The following is a 15,000-nucleotide window of genomic DNA, read 5'->3' on the forward strand; positions in this document are numbered from 1 at the left end:
AGGAAGACTGGGACTTGTCCTTGCTCTTCTTCTTTTTTTTTCATATATGTCTTCCTCGTTTCGATCCCTTTTGATCACTATCGCATTCATTTATTCTCCCATATCCTTTCCCTTCAGACGTCCACTTCAATTCTTCTTCCATATCCACATGTCCTCATTAAAGTTTTTCCATTTTCATGCAGTTCACTGCTCCTGGTAGGCTTTCTCTCAGTCCAAACAGTTCAGAGCTCTTCACATTGCTTCTCCATGCAGTACCATACGACTTTTGCATGTACATAAATACCACATGGTTTCTTGTCTAGTAATTCTGAAGTTATGACACTATCAACACCTGATTCTTGTATCCCATGACTTCTCCTTTTGTTCTTCTTCTCTGTGTTTTTCTTTATTCGTTCACAATTCTTTGCACACCTTTCTTGGTATGCTTAATCTTTTTCATCTGTAGTGATTGCGCATATTTTTGTTTCCTTTGTTTTGATACAGTGGCAGCACACATGACCCTCTCCAATCATCAGGAATGTTCCTCTCCTTTCGACATCTTTCAACCCCAGGTGACTTCTCCATCTTCATTTTTTTTTGCGAGCCCCTTTCCAATCTAACTTCTGCCTCCTTTACCTGTAAATTTGTATGTATGTATGTTTTTCATTGGGTAAGAAAAGCAAAACAAAACATGAACATTATCAAATTCCAAGAATTATGTAATAACCACGACAAAAACTCTTTGTTAAAGTTAAGCAATGACCCATAAATTTGATCAGTCTTCCGTCTTAACGTGATTATCTTTTAATTGAATCCTTCTTCCCGTGACGAAGACCTTTGGGGGCTGGCCAAGAGCCCCTGATTATAATTAGCCTAGACCCCCCCTCCCCCCTCCACCCCATCATCGCCCCCCGGGGGTGCTAGTAAAGGGAGAGACAACTTGGACCCAACTTGTATCGGATTTCTTGCTGTCTTGACATTTCTTCAGGAGTTTCTGACTTTACTTCCAAGATTTTGGGAGTCACTTTTCACAATCTCAGTTACTTCGGTTTTATGTGTCACTTTAACGCAGACCCTCTCATCCCCACTCTCTCTGAGGAGGAGGAAGAGAAGGATGAAGGAGAAGAAGTGTTTGTGATGTCCACCCTTTAACTTTAAGACGCGTCTTCGATATGAAGACAAGAAGTTTATAGTATCACCAAGTTTCATACTTCAACCAGGCCTGCATTCTGAAAATTCTCTTTCGTCAGACTGAGTAATACAGTTCTGATAAATAGCGTATAATGCTATAAATAATTCTAAACGCTAAAGGATGTCACCGCTAGTTTTAAAAAGTCTACCGCAATAGGCCATTTTAGTGACTCTTCATTTAACGTCGGCATAACACCGTTGCTTTGCCTACCAACCTGGTCACCTACTGTAACCTCTACCTATTTGTCTACCTACCTACCTACCTACCTACCTAGAGTACATCCTTACGTCCCTAGAGTGTTTCGCGCGACTATCCTACCTACCCCGAAACGAATTACTCCCCGTCCCTCACCTCCCCCACCCTCTTTCCAAAACGAAGTCCTGTGACCATCCCAAACCCTGGTACTTACCCTTGACAACAAGTCTGGCCGATTGCGAGACGGAGCTGGCGGCGTTGGCGGCCGTACAGGTGTAGTTTCCACTGTGTTCACTACGGGTGTTCGGTATTAGCAACCGACTTGAGTACTGGTCCAGTCGGCTGACCAGAACACCCATGTCCACGGGGGAGGAGGACGGTGAGGAGGAGGAGGAAGATGACGAGGATAAGGAGGCGGAGGAGGAGGACGATGAAGGAGATTTGGATGACGAGGAAGAAGAGGAAGATGAGGAGGACGAGGAGGAGGAGGAGGAGGAGGAGGGAGAATATGTGGCTGAGCCTGCTGCTGCGTTGTTGGGGTGGTGGTGGTGGTGGTGATGATTGAGAAATTGGAGGGGCCGACCGTCCTTCGTCCACGTGAGGGAGAGGGGCGTGTCCCCAGTCTTCACGCTACATACCACCTGCACCCTCTCACCCTCACTCGCCTCCCCGAAGAAAATTTGTTTTAGGGTGGGGGGCACTGGACCGGAAGAGAACGAGAAAACACATCTATGAGAAAAAAAGAGGGGAGACAAATGGGTGAGAGAAAATGATCCCTTGGGGGCGGGACCCCACCCTACCGTTGACGTTCAGAGGTGCCGTGTGCTCCACAGAGGCGGCGTCGTTTCGCGCCGTGCAGGAATAGTTCCCTGCATGGGCTGGCGAGAGGTGGGCGATGGTGAGCACGGCGGAGTACTGGTCGTACTGGCGGACTTGAACACCCGATAAGTGCTCGGCTGAGACCTGGTCCTTGCTCCAGCCAATGCTCAAGGGCGTGTCTCCGCGGTTGACGGTGCACTGAACGCTCACGCGTTCTCCAAGAGCCAGGTCGTCGCGGAAGGTGAAGGGACTCAGCTTGGGGGGCACTACACAGTGGAAGTGCATAACCACACCACAGGTTAAGAGGAGCAGAGCCTTCGCTTAGTTCACATTCAGATCACAATCATTATGGTCTCAAGTCTCCATCAAAATGAAAAATGAAATGACTTTGGAGAGAGAAAAATATCTTGTAACTCAAAATTTTTTTTTTTCGTCATACATTGATCTTTCGTTACCTCAGTCATACCGGTAATAGCGTTATAGTTAAACATCATATAGTTTTAACGTTAACCCTGTATGGAGTTTGGTGCTGAATTTAGTACATTTAAATATTCTCTTCTCTTTTGTTCAGTTTAAGAGGAAAAAAAATCTAGACCATACAGAGTTACACGAAAATATCGATTAATCGACTAAGAATAATCCATTTCCATTAACCTTGCATGGCGTACTGCGCCGAATTCGGTACATTTTAGGAATTTGTTCTAATACTTCATGTCTTAGCTTGGGCGCACCGCTATGCCATACAGGGTTAATGCACCTAATATATGATCATTTACACTGAGGTATTCTGATACAAATCTCATCCTTATGCCAATCACCATCACTAGACTTTTATACTCATCATCATCGTCAAAGACTATAGTGTTCTCAAACCCTGTGACCTCAACATACCCAGGACCTGTACGGAGGCGGTGGCCGAATGTTGCTGACCCTGTTTGTCCTTCGCTGTACAAGTGTACGACCCAGAATCTATCTTCTTCTGGACGTTGGACACGACCAGCGTCCCGTTGTCGTGGACGTTTTGTCGCAGGTTGACCGGTAGTGTCCGGCCATCTGACAAAAGAGGGTGAGTATAAGTTTGAGGTAATTCAATAAAAACTCACAAAGAAGCAAATAAGCAGGCATGCAAGTGCAACGGATAAAACCGGGAGGTCAGGCAAAAAGTGGAATGTGCACACATGAAGAGTGCCCAACGTGTTGTACTGTACTCACCCGTACAACGAACCCATCTTACGTCTGACATTTCGGTCTGCGCATGCGCACTATGTCACATTTCACATTTGCCTGACGCCCCGTTTCTACCCGCTACGCAAGCAGAGACACACGCGTACAAAATATACAATACATTTTTTAAACATGCACATTTTCATATATGAATTTCACAAAAGCTGGACGACTTTGTTTACGTACTGGGTCCTCCATTTGTCAGGGAAGGGAATTGCAATACCATAGAAAGTGGTTATACATTGTTGGAATCAGTATTGTTGAAACTGAATTTATAATTCCCTGGTTTTACATAAAACAGATCATCCAGGGAAAGGAGAAGGATGAGGTTGAAAAGGAGGAGGAATAGGGGAGGAAAAAGAAAAGGATGATGATAAAGCAGAATAGAAAGAGGAGGAGGAGGAGGAGGCAGAGAAGGAAGTTAAAGAAGTGAAAAAGAAAAGAGGGAAGGAGAGTAGAATAATAATAATGGGAGATGGAAGAGGAAGAAGAGGAGGAAGAGGAGGGGGAAAGAGAATACAAAGATAAAAAGGAAAATTAATGGGGAGAGGAGGAAGAAGAATAAGAAGAGGAAGAAGAAGAAGAGGAAGGGAAGGAAGAAGAGAGAAAAGGGAAAAAGAAAAAGAAGAAGAAGAAGAGGAAGAGGAAGAAGAAGAGAGAAAAAAAGAAAAAAAAGAAGAAGAAGAAGAAAAAGAGGAGGAATAGGAAGAGAGGGCGAAGGAGTAAAAGTAGGGGGAAGAAAAAGAAGAGAAGAGAGATGGATGATGGAGAGAAGTAAGAGGAGGAAGAGTAGGAGGACGAAGATAAGGTTGAAGAGGAGCGAAAGGAAAAGAAGTGAAAGAGGATGAAGTGAGAATGAGGAGGATGGGGGCAGAGGAGGAGGTGAAGGAAGAGGAGGAAGAACAGAAGGAGGAGGAAGAGAAGGAGGAGGAGAGAGAAAGAGGAGGAGGAAAAGTAGGAAGAAGAAAAGGAGAAGAAAGATGAGGAGGAGGAGTCGGAGGAGGACTGTGAAGAGGAAGAGGAAGAGGAAGATGAAGAGGGAGAGGAGCAGTAAAAGCGGAGGGGGAGGAGGAAGAGAAGGAGGAAGAAGAGGAGGAAGAGGAGGAGGAACAGTAGAAGGAGTAGTAGGAGAAAATGGGTTATTATTAGGTGATCGAGGTTCATGACCTATGTAGGACAGGCATCAGGTGAACCATGTCGTCATTCACTCGCGAACTCCAGCGAAGGTAACATGATCTAGGTTCTCCGTTTTCTCTCCCGAATACTGTAACTTACTCTTACTTGTAATAAAACTGATAGTGACGATAATGTTGATGGACAGTAAATGTTTCATTAGATTAATTGATATTCGATTTACCGTCCACCATTGACCGGAAAATCATTTAAAAAGATCCTCATCATACCGAAGAGGCGACCGGCTACAGAACGCTATAAAAGACGCTTGGCTAAAGCTGGCAAGGCGTCAATGCAGACCCATTTTCTGTTTTTAAAAAGAAAACGGCACTTCACCGCTCAGTCTGTGGCTACGGTTTCATACAAAAACAATCGTACTTCATAACCCTGTAGTGTAGTGATGCAGAAGCTCTTTCCAGAACACGCACGTGCGCACACATAAAATAATCTAACAAAATAACGAGTTGCTCTTGAAGACTCGTAACTGACTTGTAATGCATCAAAGCTATGTAACTATATCTTTTGTTGTTGCATTGCTACAATTTTGTTTAAAGAAAACAACTTTTATATTGCACATTTCTTATTTGTTTTGTGAGATAGTACACGTGAAATATGAAATGAGTTTTGTTAAAACACATATAAACGGCGAATATGACATCGAATGGCATTAAAAATTAAATTGTAATATCGGTAATGACAGAAAATATACTTGTCAATTTCGAAATTTCCTTTAAGTTCTCAAACAAGAGGATGCCAGAAGAGTGCTAACAGTCTTTCTTATTTTGAAATTAGTGTTCCAGTCACCGTAGATTTATTTCGCAACAAAATTTTATGGTTAAGCCCTTCCGTGTCACTTTTTCTTTTGTCTTATCTACCACCGGGACATATTATTCATTCTAATTTACAGACCAGAGCAGTGGTGAACTTACTATTTCATCTAAACCCTCCCTAAAGAGATGCCAATTTCCTTTTTATTTCTGCTGCCGCAAAAGTATTCTATATCAGAAGCACTTCCATTACGATGAAGCAGGCACGAAATAAAATGGATTATCCTTAAAATATATATTTTTCTTACTCCAATAAACTGCTCACTCAATGGAATTTATATATTTACCTATTTACTTACGTATTTATCTATCTAATTTTTCTCAACTCATAGCTCTATAGGCTGAAGTCACACGTATTTCTCCGCAGGGGGAAAACTTAAAATCTACGTTAATCGCGGCTTTTAAGCTTAAATTTGGATAATGCTAATGTATCATGGATCAGGCTCAGATATTCAACACAGTACGTATACATTACACACACACACACACACACACACACACACACACACACACACACACACACACACACACACACACACACACACACACACACACACACACACACACATATATCTATATATATATATATATATATATATTTATGTGTGTGTGTGTGTGTGTGTGTGTGTATATACGTATATACGTATGTATGCATATATATGTATATATATATATATATATATATATATATATATATATATATATATATGAGTAGTACGGTGGTGAGATAAACATCGAGAATCGCTGCAGTTTTTATTCACAGAGGTTTCACTCTTAACAGAACTTCTTCAGAGTGTGCTTGCACACTCTGAAAAAGTTATTTTAAGAGCGAAACGCCAATGAATAAAAACTCCAACGACTCTCGGTGTTTATCTCCCCACCTACCACTCATTTTGTCGTCCTTTCTTCAACACACACACACACACACACACATACACACACACACACACACACACACACACACACACACACACACACACACACACACACACACACACACATATATATATATATATATGTATGTATGTATATAGATAATAATAATAATAAACACACAATTAAATGGTGATGTACCTCGTGACCACGTGATGCTGGCCAGCGGGAAGCCTGAGGCCGGGCAGTGGAGAACGAGGGCTTCGCCGGCCACGGCAGTGACGACCGACATGGGACGAACGTAGGCGGGTCCTGGCAAAGAAAAAAAATTACAAATTAGAAGGAAAAGGGTATATAAGTGAGGAAATTACCCCTTTCGCTTTTTTGTGGTTTGATAGGGAGAATTTGTCCAAAAAATTGTTGTGCACAATGTGGTTACTTGTATAATGTTGACTGAAAATTCTTATTATAGTGTTAAGCAAGTTACAATTTGGGTCGTTGATCTTATCACAAACTACCATATTCAATACGATTTGATACAAATTGTTTAGTTTTTTCATCGTCTTGGAAACTTGGAAAATAATAAAACATATATAAAATAGATAAACAAATAAGCATAAAAATTAGTGAATAATTAGACAAATAAATAATTGATTAAATAAATAATTAAATAAATGAATAGATAAGTAAAAGAAAAAATAAATGAATAAATAAATAAATAGTAAATGAATAAATACATTAATAGATAATAAATAAAGTAATAAAATGAAATAATACGCAATATTCTGAGTAGGTATTGCACATTGATGCATTAAGGAATGAGAACTTCATAAATAACAAAGGACATTGATATAAAAAAAAAAACAAGCAAATGAATGATTAAATAAGTAAGAAGAAATAGACAAACAACTCAAACAAAACAAATTTATTTGAAAAAAAAAAATATTATGGATTAGGTTTCTGGACTACACACATAGGCATAGGACCACCGGACAAGGAAACACCACTCACCATAGACATTGAGCCTGGCTGAGTGTGAGGCAGTGCCGGCCCTGCTTTCGGCCTTGCATGAGTAGGAGCCCCCGTCCTCCGCTCTCACGTTGCTGATGTTGACGTGACTCACGACGGCGCCACCCACGCCCACGTACTGACCTACCACGAGCCTGCAGGAAGCAAATACGAATGAGCAAAAGTGGGAGGTTGTGATAGTGAAGTGGTAGTGAGGTTGTGGTGGTGTGGAGGTGGAAGGAGAAGTGGAGGTGGGTGAGAAAGTGAAGGAGGAAGAGGTGGTGCTGGTGGAGCTGGAGTTGTGGAGGTGGTGGTAGTGGTGGTGATAGTGACGGTAATGGTTGTAGAGGATGAGATGGAGATGCAGGTGGAGATGGAAGTGAAGGTGGAGACGTAGATGGAGATGGGAATGGCGCTCAAAGTGGTGGTGGTGGTGGGTATGGAGATAACGGAGATGGCGGGGGAGGTGGAATTTGCACAGGCAGATGGAACAGGGGAGGTTGAAGTGGAGGTTGCACATGTGGAGGTGGTGCAGGTGGAATTCCTGGTGGAAGTGACAGCAGGTGACGGCCAAAATAAGAAACACATGATATGATTAACTGCAGTTCAGAAACGTATCCTAACATACATATATATGTGCTTGCATGCTTATATATGTATATATAATTATGTGTTTGTTTAAATACATGCACACATACACACACACACACACACACACACACACACACACACACACACACACACACACACACACACACACACACACACACACACACACACACACACACACACACACACACACACACACACACACACACACACACACATATATATACATATATATATATATATATATGTATGTATATATATGTGTATACATGTACATACATATATATGCATATATACATACATATATATACATATATATACATACGTGTATATCTATATACATATATATATATACACACACATATATGTATATACATACATATGGATTTATACACACACATGTATATGTATATATATATATATATATATATATATATATTACTGTATATATATATATACATATATATACATATATATATGTATGTATACGTATATACTGTATATATATATATATATATGTATATATATATTATATATACATATATACAGTATATATATATATATATATATATATATATTTGTATATATATGTATATATATATGTATATATGCATATATATGAATATATATATATATATATATATATACATTATATATATACACATATACATACATTTGTATATATACGCACACATGTATATATATATATATATATATATATATATATATATATATACAGACATATGGCAATTTGATACAGTTTTCGCTAAGCTAGGGGAATACCACACACCACCATGTGTGATAAAAAAGTTTTTGGTAAGTTCTTTATGAATAAATTAGATTAATATAGGAGACTTTTTGCAAAGACTGGTAACCAAAAAGTGAAATATAGTTTTTATTTATAAGACGTAAGATATAAATATTGTATCATACCTGCTTTCCAATGGAGCAACTATACACCGTAGTTTCTGAATAGTCGAACATAAGTTTTATGCTAGATAACACTTTCCCTATCTAATACATCCTCGGCTAAATATCACTTTCCTTAACTAATACCTCCTATGATAAATATAAATTTTCATAACTAATACATCCTATGATAAATATCACTTCCCGTAACTAATACATCCTATAATAGATATCACACTTGAGAGGTCAAAAAAAGTAAATCAATGCTGATCACCTACTACTAAATAATGAACTCAGGCAAGCGTTCCAACGGGACAGCAAGGCCATAGAGAGGGGAAGGGAAGGGGTTGAACCCCGTATGTCAGAATCTGGGCGAAAGAGATATAGACAAGTCCTTGCTGCTTTTATAGGTTACTAGAGGGGGCGTGGCCTTTGTAAGCTGGAACTTGTAGGATAGGGATAGGTGAGGGAATCAGAAAACCCGTCTCTTCAAGCTTGGACTTGAAAAATCAAACGACTTTTTAGTATTACAGGGATATCACGACCCTAGGATAGAGAGGGAGAGGGGGAACGAGAGGGAGAATTAGTTTTTTCGAGGGGTTGCATGTGACTTGAAGCACTACAATCCGTGAACTGAGCTATCACGTTTGTGAAGACAACGCATTGCTCTGGCTGTACGACAGAGTGCAATTCATACCTACAATATCCTTATGAAACCCAATGACTAGAAGACCTATAAGTTGATGGTGCAGACAGTGTAACCTTTAAACAAAATAATTCTAACTTGATTATTTGAAGACCTCATCTATGAGACATAAAAGTAAGCAGAGCCTGAGGCGTGTTCTAGGGATAAAAGAGGCTCAGAGATCCATTCCAACCTCCACCCTTCCTCAATCCTGCACTTGAAATGAGAATTAAAAAAAACATGAACAAATAAGTATTCAGCTACTCTTCAATCATGTCAAAGCCTAAAAAAGATATGACATCTATTCACCTACTGACCACCCTTTCTTGAATAAATAAAAGAAATAGAAAATCTGAACGCACTTCTAAAAAGCTCATATTTTTCGCCTTCTTCGTCATCATAAAAGCGGTGTCCCTCTTTACCTATCACTCTGCGGAAGCGGGAATCCATCGAGGGCCCAGGTAAGGTGTGGCGTTGGCGCCCCAGAAGCGATACATTTGAGGCTCACGCTCGGGCCCGGCTGAAGTGTCTGGCTGATGAAGCGGTATTCGATGACAGGCGCCGAGTCTGCGGAAGAAGAGGAAGATAATATAGTCATTTTTTTTTGTAGCCTTTCATACTGTACTGTGGAGAACCTTCACCTCGGTGGAGAACCTTAGAGGGGGGTTTACACGGTCTAACGGTTCGTCGAACGCGGTTCGACAGACACGTGTTTAAAGTGATGTGTGAACGTGTGAAAGGGGTATTTGGGGTTTAACCAACGTGTTCGACAACCAAATACCCCGTTCACACGTTCACACACCACTTTAAACACGTGTCTGTCGAACCGCGTTCGACGAACCGTTGTGTGTGTGTGTCTGTGTAAACCCCCTCTTAGAGAAGACCCTACGGACTATATTCTGTTCTCTTGTGTTCCATAAACATGGCCCAGCTTTACCCAGACGTGTTCAGGCACTGAAGGCTTTAGTCCAATGGTTTTCAACCTTGGTCTACGTTCTCTTTCTTTGGGAGGGCGCACATGCAACAAATGAGATATTAGGAGGCCGTAGAGTAACTAATGGCCTCCACCACTTTAACTGCAAGGCATTAAATCAATTTTTCTTAATCTTCACATTTCCCTTCAGCCCGTCTTCAAAAAGAAAACTAACATCCTTACTTTCTTTTGGGGATGCAGCCCCTAGTGACTGACTCTTGACTGACACACGCAACAGTCCAAAGTTTCTTTACAGAGATCTACTGGAGGTTGTTGCTGTTACTATTATCATTATCAATATTATAAATTACTCTTATAAGTTATCATTATTATTGTTATTTATATTAATTATTATTATTATTACTATTATCATTATTACTATTATTATCATTATTATTATTATTATTATTATTATTATTATTATTATCATTATTATTATTATCATTATTATTATTATTATTATTATTATTATTATTTTTATTATCATTATTATTATTACTATTAGTGAAGGACAGAGTAGAACTAGGAGTGGAGGAGGAATGGGGATGGTTCAAGGAGGGAGTCACAAAGTGTGCTAAGATGGTGTGTGGAACAAGGAGGATGGGAGGAAACAGAAGGAAGGGTAGTGACTGATGGGATGAGGAAACAAAGAAGGATGTAGAAGAGAAGAAGCGAGCTTCCACACATTGGTTACAAAACAGGACAAGGGAAACATATGATAGGTACGAAAAAAAAAAGAGGAGAGAAGTAAAGCTTAAGATAAAGAAGGCAAAGAGGAGAGCAGATGTAAAGTGAGGTAAGAGTATGACAGAAATGTTTGAAACTAATAAAAAGATGTTTTGGAAAGAAATTAAGAGAGGAAGAGGAGGCGAATCAAGTAGAGAAGAAAAGGTAAAAGGTGCAGGTGGAGAGATGATAATGGAAGAGAAGGCAATAAGAGGAAGATGGGCAGAGTATTTTAGGTAGTTGCTAAATGTGAAGGAGGATAGGGAGGGAAAGGTAGTTGCAGTGGTAAAGTTCTAAGAAAATGACAGTGATAAGTGAGGAAATGAATAAAGAGGATAAATGAATAAAGAGAAAATAAAAGAGAAATGTTCGTGTTCATTCTCGCTCCTCCAGTAGAACAAAATCGTCTACTGTAGAACGGACACGACACGAACAAATAATGTTGACATCTGAAATCAAGCGGACACCTCTCAGGATCAAGTGCTTCCCAATTCTCCGTGCAAAAAGTTGTTCAGTTTGTCAACGGTTCGAACACGTTGACAATCATGCAATAACGAACAGTGAGTTTTTGGAACTAAGTGCCAAAGACGCAGGTTGGAAAGTTGGAGTTGGCTCCAGTCCTAGCCTCTACAGATTTAAATATGTTTTATATATGTATATGTATATGTACATTTATATGTATATGTATATGTATATGCATATATATATGTATATGCATATGTATACGTATATGTATATGTATAAGTATATGTATATATGTATATGTTTATGTATATGTATATGTACATACATACTTGTTCATACATACATACATAAATACGTACGTACATACGTACATACACATGTACATACATACGTATATACATATGTACATACATACATACATATATACATACATACATATTTTAATATTTTAGCTCCGCTGCCACCATCACTTTCAGTTTCCTTCTCTCCTTAATTGTTTTAATTCTGTTAAATGTTCCTTCTATTGTATTATATTTCTTCATTCACTTTCTTGTATCTTCACTTTAGTAAGTATGTCTTTCATCATATCTTTCTGTAGTGAGAAGTAATGTTTCTCAATGGGATGAATTAAACGTAATTTTTTCTTAGTTTCTTCCGAATAATATTACACTTCTACAACTTAGTTTAAGTACACCAGAGGACTCCCACCTGGGATCCCTAATTCACTCGCCAAGCCAAGTCTGTTCCGACGTCACTACTTAATTCATCCAATAACTTTGACCGTTAGAAATAAATGTCTCCCCTTAAGGGCGTGACCTTTCCTCCGTGCACCAATAATTTTTCTCCCCCCCCACCCTTTTCTCCAATCAGAAAGACTGTTACACTGTCTCAAGTAATACTGCTTACGCAAGCAATCTTGGTCACGAAGTGAAATGGCTTAGTGTTTACATTTCGTCACATCAGCGCCAATATTGATACCCTAGCTTGTGTTTACAAACTTTAGACTTTGAAGGAGATTATGCAACTCTGTAACCACGTCGCGGCTATTGTTTTCAAAACATCTAACTCGTAAAAATGAATTTTTCGCTACCTACCCCTCTATCTACCTACCTGTCAACTACTTTCATCTACCAGCCTCTTACACATACATACATATATATGTATATGTATATGTATGTATATATATATATATATATATATACATGTACATATATACATATACATATGATATACATTTATATATACATATATATATATATGTATTTATATTTATACATATACATATACATATACGTATACATATAAATATATATATGCAGTTGATTTTCATAAACTTGGGATAAATTGAGTTTCATTGAGATTCTATTTTGTTCCAAATATACTCCGCTTTGCTGAATAAAGTAACTTGGCGTTAACCAGAATCAGCTCAGCAGAGGTCAACAAAGGGATTTAAAACGGTTACGGCCAGTTCGTGGAGTTACTCTATTCTAATCTCTCTCATTCCCACATTTTTCTACCTGTCAATCTCCTCCCATCGTCACTCGCCCACCCCCGCCTTCGTATCACCTATTTTCGCTCGTTCGTCTATTTTAATGGTCCCTCCATTTTCTCGATTCTGTCGTCCAAATGCTCCTCATTCCAGATCTTTGTCCACCGACTCCGCCATCGCCGGATCCGCGGCCGGGCTGTCATAGGCATCTCGGGCCTGGTCGTTTCAAATCTGACTTCGCAATGCACATGTGCACCAGCTCTTATCTTGGCTATTCTATCTTTATCCTCTCCTCCTCCTCCCCCTTTATTTCTCATTTCCTATCTTTCTCATTCTCCATTTCTCCCACTGTTATCATTCTCCCGCTCACGCTTCCTCTTCCTTCCTCTCTCTCTCTCTCTCTCTCTCTCTCTCTCTCTCTATTCATTTCTTTTCACTCCTATCCACTTTAAGCTGCCTCGAGTTCCAACCTCATTTCTCCTTTCCTTCTCTTATTCTTTGTTTTATATCGTCTGCAATTCGTCATATATTTCTGCTTTTCAAATTTTTCTTATGTTTTCTACTTTTTACTTCTCTTCTCCTTTACCACCGCCGCTTGTCGTCATCGTCATTCTGGTATTGTTAGTCTCCATTCCTTCTCTCTCCCTTTTATCTCCTCATTTAGTACTTTATACCGTCTACTACTACTACTACTACTACTACTACTACTACTACTACTACTACTACTACTACTTCTACTACTACTACTACTACTACTACTACTTTACTACTGCTACTTTAAAAAATTACCTCTATCATCGTGGAACTGTGTGATGGAAGCAGTTAGGGTCTGTCTCCCACAGACACAGTTCATTGGCCCCTCTCTCGCCAATGACTGTGGTCGACTACCCTTTTATATGTAATTTTATTTATAATTTTACAGAGACCTAATACAGAAGATCATTTAGCCTATAATCTATTACAGTTTGCCCAAAATCGAGGTTTTGTACATGTGCTGATTTGTGCGGTGGGGATCTGATACTTCCTAGGCATAGGAGGGCTGATCTTAGAAATCAGCAGTGGTGGGCAGCGATAAATTTTGCGATAAAGCGATAATGTAAAGTGAATAAATTAGTCCTATAACGATAAAGCGATAAATTTCCAAGATACCTTAAAGCGATAAGCGATAAATCCTGCGATAAATACAAAAATACTCAATTTTTGCTACTTATCCATTTAAAAACCTCTTTTTTTTTACACTTAAAACACCATATCTGTTTGCCGCGTAACAATGAGCCTGTAACCTCCCGCCGTAACGGTTTTTCGTCTTCTACTTTATCGCTGGATTTATCGCGGGAAATTTGAAAGCGATAAATATAAGCGATAAATTTTTCCGGTTAAAGCGATATTATCGCTTTACTTATCGCAACGCCCACCACTGGAAATGAGAATGACAGTCTACATCTCATCCACTAAACAATGCCGCATTTTGGATGTTGTTTCTTTTCTGCCATCACCTCTGCCAGACGACATCATACCTGAATTCGTAAAGGCTATAGGAATGAATGAGCCCTGGTCCACATTTTGTATACGCTCTTCGTACATCCTATTTTTCTCATTCTCGTTCCGGGAGTGGGACGCCTCAATAGTTAGGTTATTGTAACAAGGGGCCATCGGATCAAATATTCGCATGTCAAAGAAAGCCAAATGTTCCCGTGTCCAGAAACCTCTTGAGCTGACATCCACTTGTGTTTCATTTCAGGTGTTGGACGTGCGGTGCCTGAAATTCTCCCCTTCTAGTGGGAGTAATGTTGATTCGATGGTCACATCCTTGCACACCTCCCAAAGCATTTGGGCAGTGAGATCTCTTACCTC

At 39.5% G+C, this 15,000-nt stretch overlaps 1 protein-coding gene across 1 annotated transcript in view; it reads right to left on the reverse strand.

The window, feature by feature from the left end:
- Nucleotides 1-15,000, reverse strand: part of LOC143019799 (cell adhesion molecule Dscam2-like) — a 655,538-nt gene that overhangs the window by 104,830 nt on the left and 535,708 nt on the right. The window contains exons 10-14 of the mRNA XM_076175783.1: nucleotides 9,916-10,060; nucleotides 7,294-7,445; nucleotides 6,484-6,594; nucleotides 3,077-3,238; nucleotides 2,167-2,451 (exon numbers count right to left, since the gene is read on the reverse strand). Coding sequence (XP_076031898.1) covers nucleotides 2,167-2,451; nucleotides 3,077-3,238; nucleotides 6,484-6,594; nucleotides 7,294-7,445; nucleotides 9,916-10,060 — 855 coding nt within the window. The remainder of the gene's footprint in view (nucleotides 1-2,166; nucleotides 2,452-3,076; nucleotides 3,239-6,483; nucleotides 6,595-7,293; nucleotides 7,446-9,915; nucleotides 10,061-15,000) is intronic.

This window comes from Oratosquilla oratoria, chromosome 38, assembly GCF_046742065.1.
Source record: "Oratosquilla oratoria isolate Oo_2021 chromosome 38, ASM4674206v1, whole genome shotgun sequence".
NCBI classification, from domain to species: Eukaryota; Metazoa; Arthropoda; class Malacostraca; order Stomatopoda; family Squillidae; genus Oratosquilla; species Oratosquilla oratoria.